Below are 13585 nucleotides of genomic sequence, written 5' to 3' on the forward strand. Positions count from 1 at the left end.
ATCAGTATGTTGAAGGGATAGCTTCATCTGCATGCCTGTATTCATTGCAGCACTATTCACAGTAGCCAAGATATGGGAATAACTTGTGTCCATCAATATATGAATGGATTTTCAAATGTGGTGTATATACACAGTGGAATACATTCTGCCTTAAAAAATGGAAATTCTGTCATTTTTGGCAACGTGGATGAACCTAGAGGATGTAATGTTGAAGTCAGGCACAGAACAACAAATATCATATAATCTCACATGTAGAATCTAAAGTCTAACTTATAGAAGTAGAGAGTAGAATGGTGATAACCAGAGGCTGGGAGGGGAGGGGTGAGTATAGATAAAAGGGAGATACATTGGTCAACAGGTAGAAAGTTATAGTTAGATAGGAGTAGTAGTTCTGGTGTTCTATTGCAGAGCATGTTGACTGTAGTTAATAATAATGTATTATATATTTCAAAATAGCTAAAGAGAGAATTTTAAATGTTCTCACCACAAAGAAATTATAAATATTTGAAGTGATGGATATACTAATTGCTATACTCTGGGTTGATCATTCCACAATGTGTATTTGTATTGAAACATCACTTTATACCCCAAAAATATGTAAAATTATTGTTGGCCAATTACAAAGAATAGCAAAAAAAAAAAAAAAAAAAAAAAAAAAAAAGGCGGGGGGATACTTACAAAGTTTTTGAGAGGATGACAGACTATGGGACCTGCAGCTAATATGGAGGGTTGGCTTTTGATAAAAACAGACACTTCATCCACAGTAACAGGAGAGAATTCAGAAAAAACCATGAATGAATAGGTGTAATTTATTCACCAAACATTTAATGAGTCCCTGTTACTATTCTACATACTGGGGATTCACCACTAAACAAGATCAAGTCTCTACTGTCATGAAATGAGTGGAAGGGCTTACTCTTACTTCTGTTTTCTCAATGAATCCTGAATTCCCTGAGAGTGAAGTTGGGGAGAGTATATTTGGAGTTTGAGGAAAGAGAGAAAGATACGAATTTTTTTTTTTTTTTTTTTTAGAAAATGGAAAAGCAGTGTAGAAATGTGGTATGATTATTTCTGGGCAGTGTAAAGTGGCATTTGAGAATTATAGCTATGAGTTTAAAATGAGACCAATAAGCTTGCATTTGTTTTTCTTCAGCACCGGTGAGCTGCTGGGGTAGGCACAGTATAGGTCGATACGTGGCTTTAACCAGATTTAGGATTGAGCCTTTAGTAGGTACGTTTGACAAAAAAGAGATGGGAAGGAATTAAGAGTGTTTGCCAGACAATGATGTTAATGAGGACCATGGAGTCGGAGCTGGGCAAGAAGTTAAGTAAAGACATGATTGACAGGTGATTGATGGTGAGAAAGTAGTAGGGTCAGTAGATGAATCTAAATTTTCAACTGAGGAAAATATATTCTCCTTATATGAGTAATGTATCCTCTTTATGGAAAATTTGAAAATATATAAGATTATAAAACAGAAAGTGGGGACGGTGTCAGGGAACCCAGTACTACCACCCAAAGATAACCAGTTGTTTATATTTGCTGTGTTTACTTATATGTTTTTTCTAATGATAATTTCTGCAGTTGCATAAGTTTCCAGGGCTGCTTGTAACAAATATCATGGACTAGGTGGCTTAAACAACAGAAATTTATTTCCTCACAATTCTGAAGGCTAGAAGTCTAAGATCAAGGCATTGGCAAGGTTGATTTCTTTCTTCTGAGGCCTCACTCCTTAGCTTCTGAGGCTTCTCCCTGTTTTAATTACATGATCTTTTCTCTGTACCTGTGTCCAAACTTTCTCTTCTTATGATAACACCAGTCATGCTGAATTAGTGACCACCTTAGTGACCTCATTTTAATTTAATTATCTCTTTAAAGACCCTTTCTCCAAATATTGTGGGGTCCTAGGAGTGTTGCTTTTCTGGCCAGAAACCTGTGGCCAGTGGTGCCTTTACCTGAGTTTTGCTTGGGCCCACTGGGCTCGTTCCACTCACTTGGCCTGGCAGGCTGCTTACGCTATCAGCCTGGATCCCTCGCCTCCAAGAGAGACTAGAGTTAGATATGGAGTGGTGAGGAGTGTGTATGAGCGAGCTTGGGGTCCATCTACTGCGCAGTCAGACACACCAGCTCCTGCCGCAAGGTGGGCAGCTCCAGGTGTCAGCAGCTCTCTGTGAGGCTGCAGCTGGACCAGGCGCACCACAAGCAGCTTCCCTGGCTGGCACTGGGGAATGCAGTAGCGCCCAAAAGCTTGGAGGAACCACAGGGCCCCAAAGAGGGAGTCACAGCCCTGGCTCCAGAAGCTCCCAGGTCTGGGCTCCCCAAAGGGCTGCAGCTCTTCCCTCCTTCTCTTTGCCCAAACTGAGGCAAGCAGGGGGCATGTTTCAGCCCTGTTGATGTTACAGCAACTCTTTTAGCCATGCCATTCAGCAGGTCCTGAGTTCTTGTCCTGCAACCAGGAAGAAGGAGATATGCAGACAAGCTGAGGGTGAGCAAGATGAAGAGGAGCTGTATTGAGCAATAGAACAGCTCAGAGATGACCCACAGTGCCAGGATGTCCCAGTGAGTGTTCAGCCCTAGCAGAAAGGATAGCTCCTCTCTGCAGGTAGGTTGTCCCAACAAGTGTCCCTCAGTTCTCAGCAGAGAGGGTGGCTCCTCTCTGCAGCTGGTCATCCCATCATCTGCAGTTCTCTGCAGAGAGGAGGCCCTAGAGTGGGTGGCTCCTCTCTGCAGGCAGGTTGTCACGTCATTTCTGTAGCTCTCAGCAAAGAGGAGGCCCTAGAATGGGTGGCTCCTTTCTGCAGGCAGATCATCCAGTCATCTCTTCGTCCTCTGCTCTGCTCTGGCTGTTCCTAGGGTTTTTATGGACCCCAGAGGGGAGGAAGTGTGTGCCCATTGGTCTGTGGGTGGCCATGGGCAGGCCTTGAAAAGGCACCACAAGTCCCCACTCCAGTCTGCAGGACTGGAAGTTCAGCCCCCAGCCTTCAGACCCTCCCTGGCCTGAAGGTGGGCCTCACCAGGGATCCGTCCTTTTCTGCTTAGGAATCTATCTGCCTCCTGCTGCCATTCATAGCACCCAGGCTCCGCCCTGACTTTGCTCCAAGATCAGAGCGGGTGCCAACAGCAGGGAGAAGGCAGGCAAGGGGAGCAGGCACTTCTGATCCTGCGAGGGCAGAGGGGTCCTTCCTGGACCCCCAAGAGTGCAGGGGTACCTGGGTCTGCAGCCACATTTTGGGGGGGCTGCAGCTGTGCCCGTCGGGGCAGGGCTCCTTCCTGTTCCATGGAGCAGGAGGTCTGGGTTTGCAGCCTCGGTTTGGGTGGCTGCAGCTGTGCCCAGCATGGCGGGACTCCTGCCTGCTCCCAGGCTCCCACCGGCTCCATGAAGCGTGCATTCCCAGCTGTGCCTCTCTGCTGCAGCCGGCATGATGACAGCAGCTGCTCCAGATGGCCCACTGCTGCCATCACAAATACAGTTACATTCTGCGGTGCTGCAGAGTGGGGACTTTAGCATGAAGTTTTGGAGGATACAGTTGAGCCCATAACTGGGGTACTATTTGTTTTTAGTGTTTTAAATTATTGTGATCATTCCATGAATATAAAATATTGTTCCCGTATTTTACCTAATAACGTTGTAACACAAACATTTTCCCATTTGTTCTTTAGCCTTTGTAAAAATTTAATGGCTTCAACATACTTTGTCAAGTGTTTGTATTATCAAATCTTAATCAGTCTTCTATTTTGAAGATTTAGGTGTTCCTTTTTTTGTTATTATAAACAATGCTAAAGCTTTTTACATGAAACCTTTTTCTTGTGTTTTGGAGTATTTTTCCCTAGCATAGATTCTCAGAAGTGGATTACTATATTAAAAACTGTTAATACATACTGCCAAATTGGAAAAGTATTTAACCTTATATTTTCTTTCCACATGACTATTTTTCTCTCCCCCTGCAGTGATAGACTGGAATGATGTTAGAAAACACAAATATGGTCACCTATCAGAGTCTGCATCCCAATATCAAGGTAAGGGGGGAAAGAACTCCGTTTGATGTGGAAAAATTTTACTCAACATCTTCTCCCATAAAACCTTTGTTCTTAGAGGTCTGAGTTACAAGTAACTCACTTGTTATATCAGAAGCAAATATTGCAGTTTACAGAGATATTGGTCATAAGCAATATACTTTGTTTTAGCTGGAAATAGGAAACCTAGATTCTGAGTATAGGTAATGCCAAATTAGCTTCATAGTTTTAGGCACAGTTGCTTAGCCTCTCTGGTTTTCTATAGTTTTTATAGGCTTGGGAATAGGCAAAATTGGGTGGTGTGCTTCCACAATGACTACTAAGAATCTCAGTGTCTTTTAGGATAAGATAACTGAACTAGACAAATGCTCAATTTCCTGTTTTACCCCAGAATTTCACCTTCCATCATATTGGTTGTTTGTCTTAATGACTTATGCTCCAACATTTTTTTCTTTACTAGAAACTGCTGACATCCTGGAGCTAGGTAAGCTATTTTTCTTGTGTTTCTGTTAAATAAGGGTAATTGGTAAACCAGGGATTAGATTACAACCAGTTTTAACCAACTAGGAAAAGAATTCAATGTGTCTCTGTCTCAGAAACCAGTGAATCCTGTGCTCTTGTCTGCCTAATTATCCCATGTACTTCATCTCAGCTGTCACATCAAGTCCTGCTTATCAGTAGGCCACAGACCAAGCTAACAAGAAGGAAGGGAAGGTGGTTAATTACATAGGGTATAAGGAAGAACAGGAACTGAACCAAACTGGAAGTACCATCTTAATTTACTGAATCCAGAACTAAAACAAACCCCTGCCATCCATAAATCAGTGTTTGGTGGGATTTCCCCCCCCAAAAAAATACTTGTAAGGTAAATTGAACTGAAACTAAACCTAAACATTTTCTAACTTTATTCACAAATAAAAACTGAAATATTAAAATATTATCAAGTAAGAAGTCAGACCGATAATTGCATTTGGTTTTCCTCCCTGGTTGGTGTACTTCAGGACTGAGATTTGAGTAATAAAACTAGTTCTAATACTTCTCAATCAGAGTTCCTGCATAAACATCAGTCTTAACATCTTAGAATCCTTTAAAATCCTTTTATATGTTGCATAGATTTTGATATCCAGATACCTTTATCAATTTTTGTTCAAGTTATTTTGATATATTTTGTTACAACTTGATATATATTTAGCTCTATTATTATCATTGTCTATTTGCCTCCTCTTGCCTTTCTTCCCTGCAACTTATTACTTTGCATTGCCCAATGACACAGAAGATAACATGAAGTAGTAGAACACTAGACTAGGAGTCAGAACTCCTAGGCTTTTTGAGAGCCAGTTCTGCCACTTAGTAACTTTGTGACTCTGATCCTTAGTTTTCTTATTTGTAAAATGGGGATAATAATCCCATTCTGCCTACTTCACAGGGTTGTAAAGAAGATTACATGAGCTAATGGATGTGAAAACATCTTAAAAACTCTCAAATACTTTTCAACTTTGGAGGATTATTATGATTTTCATTCTGTTCAGCGGCTATACTCAGACTTTACTCTAAGTCAAATCTTCTGACATTCTTTGAAGTGAAGCATTCTATGAATGTGAGCTGAAGAAATGAATGAAATGAAATAATGCAGGTAAAGGTGCCTGGCACTTGATAAATGATAGTTATTTTTTATTATTCTTTAAAACTTTCCTCAAGCTTTTTAAGGTACTGATGTGTGGTAGAAAAAACATGGACATAGGAGTCAGACAGGCCTTGGTTCAAATTCCTGTTCCCACTTACCAGTTTTGTGACTTCAGGCAAATTACTTAATCTTTCTAAGCCTATTTCCTCATCTTTAAAATGGGAATAAAACTACTTCGCAGGTTATAATGAACACAGGAGATATTGGACGTAGTCTGGCATGGTACAGGCAAATGGAAGACAGTGATAGCTGCTGTTTTTGGTTTTGTAGCTAATATGAATAATAATAACAATTGTAACTCAGTGACAGCTTAAGGCATATTGTAAACTGTTGATGGGGAGTTGTGAAATGTGGGTACTCGATTTGACATAGAGTATATCAGTTACTAAAAGATGTTAAAATTTGAAAGTGTATTTTTCCTAGAGCATTGGTTGCATAGGCATATCCTCTGATATATAAGTTAATCCTGCATATTTCGTTTTTACCATCTAGCATAAGGAGCAGCTCCAAATAGCAAACTGAAACAAAATTCAGTAGATCTGTGGAATCTCAAAGTTGGAAAAGACCACAAAATAATGTATTCTTGCTCATAATTTAAAATTCGACATTTTGAATTTTTTGTAAAATGTCTTACCTTGAACTCCTCAAGTTGTTGAGAACCTAGAAGCTCCTCAGGTAATTCATTTCATATTTAGACATATTTATTGGGCCAAAATTTGCTTCTTTTTGTAATTTCTGTTAGTCATCCCTCTAACTTTCTGGCCATTTGAAACAGGGTTAGCCTATTTTTCACTTACCCTTATTTCTAGAAAGAAGCTCTAGGGACTGCCTTCTCATTGCCACCCTGCCACTTTCATAGTTGAAGCCACAGTCATCTCACACATAGGTTATTAAAACAGCTTCCTAGCTGGTCTTTTTGCCTCCAGCCCTATCCCCCTCCTGCCCATTCTTTACAGCCAGAGTGACTTCACCCCAAAACCTTGAATGCTTCCTCTTCTCAGTAATACAGTATATTGGGCTCTCTTAATGCCTGAACACTGCTGTTATCTGTAACCTTTTTTCTAAACTACTTTTTCTTTAAACTCCACCCAGCAGCCATACCAAAAGATCTGCTTTTAAAACTGCTTTTTCTCATGTCTGAGCCTTTATAATGCCTTTCTTTCTGTCTGAAACAAACAAAAAGGGTTTCCTTTTTCTTTGACTCCTGCTTATCCTTTTACACTTTAGCTTAGAAGCCTAGAGCTTTCTTCCTTTGGTAAGCTTCCACAAGCACTCTGGGTGCTCCTATAGCACCCTCTGTCTCTCCAGTGTAGCACTTATCATATTATCTTAGTGGTGACTGTTTAGTCTCTGTCCCTCACTAGATTCTCTGTCTGTCACTAGACTGAAACTGTGTGAGGTCAAGGATGATATTTTGATCACAGTTATGTGTCTAGCACCCAGCACAGTGCTTTGACACACACTATCAATATTTGTTGGATGGATGGAGGATGGCTCTGAGACTTCACTTTTTTACTCATGCTAATTGTTCATGTTCCTTCACCTGGTCCTCAGGTGACATGGTTTTGGGTCTGTTTACCGTCACTAGGTAATCATTTAAACTCAGATTTGCTCTCTCTCAGAGTATAGTTTTCAGAACTATATCCCAGGTATTATTTTATTAGTCCAAGAAAGAATAGGATTATTACTTGCGTGCTTCTTTTCATTCACTCAGAAACTCATATTGAGCCTCTATTAAATTTCAGGCACTGTGTTAAACATTTAAATATTTTTAAAATGAATATGAGCCCCCATCCATAAAGAACTTACATAAATAATTATGATTATATAGGAGATAGGGAAATGGTAGAATTTGTCCAGCCTTTCTCTGCAAAGCCTTCTGACAGAAAATGTAAAATTTTTGCTGAGCTTTAGTCACTGAGTGTGAGTAACATGAGCAAAGATATGGGACCAAGAAAGCCATGAGTTTTAGGAAACCCTAACGTCCTTGGTAGCTTGAATGTTAAGATTCTACATCTGTGAAGCCTCCCACATCCAGACCTTTCTAGTATCAGGATATCTGCCTGGACCCTCCAAAACACCTCTGATTTATCTTCCTTATCTAAGCCTCTCTTTCTGTTGCCTGAAAGTCTGTGTCTTTTCAGAGGGACCTGTGGTATAGTGGAAAGAACACTTTTTCTAGATGTTTTATTTCTATTAAGTAAAAATTCTTCTAGTGACTTTTCCTTAGTCTACAAAGAACTCCTAGAGTCTGTGAGAAAACAAAAGAATATCTCAGCAGAAAAATGGCTAACTAAAATACAAACTGGCTGATAAGCCTAAAGAGATCTTTGACTTTATTAGTAATCAAAAATTACAAATAAAATTATAATATTATTTTATTTTTTCACTGATAAGATTTGTCAAAGTTATAGAAATTGTTAAAACACAGTTTTAGCAAATATGTGGTAAACACACTTGTGTACTTTTGGTAGGAATAGAAATCGAGTCTGGGCAATATAGTGAGACCTTGTCTCTACTAAAAAGAAAAGAATTAGCCAAGCATTCTGGCGCACACCTGTAGTCCCAGTTACTCTGGAAACTGAGTGCGGAGGGTTGCTTGAGTCCTGATCGGGGTTACAGTGAGGTATGATTGCGCCACCACACTCCATCCTGGGTATCTGAGTGAGACTTTGTCTCAAAAAAAAAACAAAAAACAAAACAAAACAAAAAAAATTTGGCTTATACTTGTAATCCCCACAGTGTGGGAGTCCAAGGCAGGAGGAGGACAAGTCTAGGAGTTTGTGACTAGCCTGGACTCCATAGGGAAACCCTGTCTCCAAGAAAAAAAAAAAAAAAAAAATCAGTGTATTCTTCCTAGAGGATATTTCAGCAATATATATGTTGTATCAAAATCTAAACTGTGCACGCTCTTTGTCCATTAGTCCCACCCTTAGGACAAATCCCACCCTTAGGACAAATCCCAAATCTGTGACTCATACCGGTAATCCCAGCACTTTGGGCAGCCGAGGCAGGTAGATTGCTTGAACTCAGGAGTTCAAGAACAGGCTGGGCAACTTGGCATAGCCCTGTCTCTACAAAAAATGCAAAAATTAGCTAGGCATGGTGGCACACACCTGTAGTCCCAGCTACTAGGGAGGCTGAGATGAGAGGATCGCTTGAGCCCAGGAGGTTGAGGCTGCAATTAGCTGTGTTCACACCACTGTACTCTAGCCTGACACTGACTCAAGGCAAGACCATGTCTCAAAATAAAATAAAATAAAATAAAGACACTTAAATTACCATCAGTGGCGTTTAACAAATATATTGTTATTTAAACTTTGGTACATAGAACACTATTTATACGGTGTTAGTGGAGTGGAATTTCTGATCTAAAGACATTGATTATCCTTAATTGCTTTTAGGAATTCGGGTTCACATTTAGGTTGAACAAAGTAGAGTTCTTGTAAAGGAATGTGGCTAGAACAGTAGCCAGACACGAGTAACCAGCCTGTCAAATGAGGAGCAGTCTTGGGATTTGGGACATAGAGATTAGATATATCTAGGATCAGTAGAGGTTAGAAGGCAGATGTTGGCTGACTATAAAGAGTAGTCTGTCCATTTGTACTGTTGAGTAATAGCTAAATAATGAGTGTCGCATGATTGGAAGTATTTAAGCAGTGGCTGAAAGGACCATTCAAATCTCAACTTTTTTTTTTTGAGACGGAGTCTCACTCTGTCGCCTAGGCTAGAGTGCAGTGGCATGATCTCAGCTCATCGCAACCTCCACCTCCCAGGTTCAAGCAGTTCTCCTGCCTTAGCCTCCCAAGTAGCTGGGATTTACAGGTGCCTGGCACCACGCCCAGCTAATTTTTGTATTTCTTTTAGTAGAGACAAGGTTTCCCCATGTTGGCCAGGCTGGTCTTGAACTCCTGACCTCAGGTGATTTGCCCACCTCAGCCTCCCAAAGTGCTGGGATTACAGGAGTGAGCCACCACACCCGGCCCAAATCTCAACTTTTATATCACCTTATCAAGATGCCTTTTTTGACTGCCCTGCCTAAAATAGCACACCTTTTTTACCTCTTACTTTAATTTTTTTAAATTTCAAAATAGCCAGGAATTGTATAATTAATGTGGTGTCTCTGCTACCCTCTGGACTAGCTGACGAATTTGTTTGTTTGTTTGTTTGTTTATTGTCTGTCTTTCCTGTTAGAATGTAAGCTCCATGTGGGCAGAGACTTCGGCTGGACTGTATTTTGCTATATATCACCAGTGCCTAGAACCAGGCTTAACATATAGTAGGTATTCAGTGCTGAATGAATGAAATTAGAGAAAGTGATTCATGCATTTAACTAGGTGATCTCTTGTGCTTTATATTTTATGGGTCAAGGTACGTTAATGCCATTTTTAAGTCCCTTCAGGGCAGGGACCTTTTTTTCTTTTTTAATAATAAATGTAAATATCATGTGGTATGCATCAGAGTTTATAAAAACACTTTTATAAGCATTATTTAGTAAAGGAGATGGCTGACTTTTTCTCATCTGTGAAGTCTTAGCTCAGACATTTCCTCTGAAGAGTATCTGTCCATAACTTTACTAAGATAGCTCCCAGTCTCTATTGCATCACCTCATTTTATTCCCTTCAAGTTCTTTTCACTTACTGTCTTGTTTATTTATTATATGTTAGCTGTGTCTCATCATACACCGGCAAGTAAATGAGGGCAGGGACCCCTGTCATATTGCCGGGCACATAGAGGATAGTTAAATATCTGTTGAATGAATAATTGAAAACATTCGAATTATACTGTTTGAATATTTTGAATTATAATTTTGAATTATAATGTTGGAATAATTGAAAATACTCAAATTTTATATGTTTAAATTATAAAACATTATACCTTTGTTAGTTAATATTAATTTTCACAGTAATCTCTGAGCCCAAGCATGAACGAGATTTTCATGTTCTGCGTTTTCAAGACAACCTGTACTACCTCGTTAACTTTATCATTATCATAACAAATTACTTGTGTTATGTTTATTAATGTCCCTGTTTATCTCTAGAATGAAAGCTCCATGAATTGAGAAATCATGTCTTACCTTGTTCGCCTAACATTTAACACAGTTGTTTGTACTTGGAGAAGTTTAAATATTTATTGAATGAAGAATCTATGTACAATCTTGTAAGATATTGTCTTCATCTTTCAGATGAGTAAACTGAGGCTTAGAAGGATTAAATAATTTACCCAAGATAGTTAGCTGTAGAAACAAGACTTTTATCAACATCTTCAAACTCCCAGTGTTACATTAGTTAAACTACACCAGTAGTAGTTCTTAGTCACAGATGTTAATCCAAATTACCTAGGGAGCCTTGGAAAATACATGTTCTCAGGCCACACTTGGAGCCTACTGAATGAGAACTTCTGAAGGTGGGGCCCAGAACTTTGTTTAAAGAAATGAGACTATAAGTATCACATGAGAGTCAATGATTTATACCAGAGGTCTGGCAAACTACTGTGGGAGGTCAAATCCAGCCCTCTGCCTGTTTGTGTAAATAAAGTTTGAGTGGAATGGCTATGCTAATTTATGCACAGATTGTCTGTGGCTGCTTTCACACTGGAGTAGTGGAGCTGAGTAGCTATGACATAGACTGTATGGCCTAGAAAGCATAAAATTTTTATTATATTGTCTTTAACGGAAAGCTTGCTAACTCTGGATCTATACCTTGGTGCCTGTCCTATTTCTTTTGTGGTTACTTTAGTGCTTGGAGATATGGCAGACATATTATGTCTGGCTTCATCATGGGCATTACAATAGGTGTCCAAACATTCTTAACAAGTCATAAAAATTACCTTATTTTGCAATTCACCTGATAATAAGGAACTAAGTCTTAGGTAGCCCAAGAAGTCAAATGAAAGGAAAATACCCTCTAGGTATGGTTCAAGCCAGTCAGCCATCACAGTGGGTGAACTACTTTAAACAGAGGTTCCTTTTCATTCAGTTAGTAATAGAATGTTTCCTAAGTGGTAAAAGGGCTGAGGTTTCTAGCCTATGTACATTACAGAATAGGGATTGATTACCATGGTTGATATGTAAAATGGAGAACTGTAATTAATACCCTAATTACTATGGTACCCCTGATGCTACCATTATTCTTAAGACCAAAGTCTCTTGGGTGCTTTTAGTCAGAACTTACGCTAATATAAGCAGTTACCCAGGACTGACCAAAATTATTGATCTGTGCTTCCTAATACAGTAACTATTAGTTACATGTGGAGATTTAAATTTAAGTTAATTAAAATTAATAAAATTTAGTTTCTTACACTACCCACATTTCAAGTGTCCAGTAGTTATGTGGCTAGTGGCCACCTTATTGTCTAGCACAGATACAGAACATTTTAGTCAGCACAGAAAGTTTTACTGGACAGTGCTGCTCTAGATGCCAGAGTTGAAGATTCTCAATCCAGGGAAATCCAAAACTTGCTATTTGATTTAATCTTTCATTTGTAAGGATGGAATAATAAATTGTAATGTTTTATTTTTCTAACAGCAAACAGTGATGAAATGTATTCAGTCCTTGCTTTAGGGCCCTGTCAACTAGGAGCAAACTCTTCATTAAATTCTGATAACGTCTTTAAACCTTGACTTCAGAAAATAGTCATCTCATTTGCCCTATAGACTAACTGTCTAGTCATGATGATTAATCATCAGCCAGTTCATGAAATAGTTCAGAACTGACTGTGATTTCTGGCCAAATCTATTTGACTTAGTTAAAGATAGTGGGAAAGGAACCAGTTATAAAACAGAAGCTATAAAATAAATAGAGTGTAAAGTCTTGGCATCATCTTTGGAGTGATTTAGATGTCATCATTCAGTGACTCATTTTTATTCCCAGCATCTAGTGCTTTTTGCATGGCCCAAAGGGGCTCTGTGCTGCTCCACTACAGAGGAAGCTTCAAGAAATGCTGGTTTGCTACAGTGTTTTAGCTTGTGAGATTCTCTGGGACCTTCCCTGCTCCATCATGGGGTCACCTCTAGGTGGGTATTAGGGGGAGACTGGTAATTGGTTTAACCTTTAAATAAAGAATTTGATAATCTTTAGTGATCCATTGAGATCCATATCTAATGGCCTACCTTAATATGTTTTCCCTTGCCCCAGCACAGTGTCACCTTGAAGATTGTTTATCTAGGACAGTATTCTTCAAACTTTGAGAGGGTGTAAGGCCAGTTCAAGAGGCTAAACGATTCTACAGACTCCCCAGCTTGTTCTTATTTACTGTCATCAGACATACTTCCCAGGTCCTACTTTGCTCTAAATTAACAGATCTTTGTCACTTTGTACCCCAGAGCAACACACTGTGGCTAGGGTGGGGGTGCAGTAAGGGTAGGTGAGAGCCAGTTTTTCGAGTGAGGTTTCAACTATAATCTCACTCATCTGGCTTCCCCTCCCCTCAAATCATCTCGCCCCTTGTCTCTAGACAGCCTTTTCTTCATTCTTCCTGAGCTGAGATGCTGGAATCCAACCATATTGGGTGTTAAAAGCTGCCACTTGACAGCAATGAGGGACCTTTCTGAGAGTCAGAGTGTTCAAAAGGAATCTCCCCACCCACTTTCTGCTTCTTCTATTCTGTTTTCCATGAGCTTCCTGGGCACTTCTTTGAAGTACTACTGATATATCTTGCTTTGGCATTTTGGATCACTTTAGGAATGAGCATAAAGAACACCCTAAGCCATCTTTAGACCATTATTTTAAAACATGAATCTAAAACATCTGCTCAGGTCACTTAGATTCTTCCCCTTAATACTCCTTTGAGCTCAAACAGGAAAAAAAATATGTTTTTTATGCTCAAAACCAGTCCACAAATAGCTTACTGTTTAGTGTAGATTGTATCCTGAAAACATTTTTTTA

At 39.5% G+C, this 13585-nt stretch overlaps 1 protein-coding gene across 26 annotated transcripts in view; it reads left to right on the top strand.

Moving 5' to 3' along the window:
• The window catches only part of SCMH1 (Scm polycomb group protein homolog 1), a 225838-nt gene that overhangs the window by 71969 nt on the left and 140284 nt on the right, over nucleotides 1–13585 (top strand). For 10 of the 26 annotated variants that reach the window (XM_007979211.3, XM_007979215.2, XM_007979226.3 and 7 more), the window contains 2 exons: nucleotides 3950–4018; nucleotides 4476–4499. In XM_007979211.3, coding sequence (XP_007977402.1) covers nucleotides 3950–4018; nucleotides 4476–4499 — 93 coding nt within the window. Of the gene's footprint in view, nucleotides 1–3949; nucleotides 4019–4475; nucleotides 4500–5441; nucleotides 5649–6191; nucleotides 6375–12571; nucleotides 12715–13585 lie in introns of all 26 variants that reach the window. The other 16 variants (XM_073007434.1, XM_007979223.2, XM_073007433.1 and 13 more) reach the window with 5 other exon arrangements.

This window comes from Chlorocebus sabaeus, chromosome 20 (genome assembly GCF_047675955.1).
Source record: "Chlorocebus sabaeus isolate Y175 chromosome 20, mChlSab1.0.hap1, whole genome shotgun sequence".
NCBI classification, from domain to species: domain Eukaryota; kingdom Metazoa; phylum Chordata; class Mammalia; order Primates; family Cercopithecidae; genus Chlorocebus; species Chlorocebus sabaeus.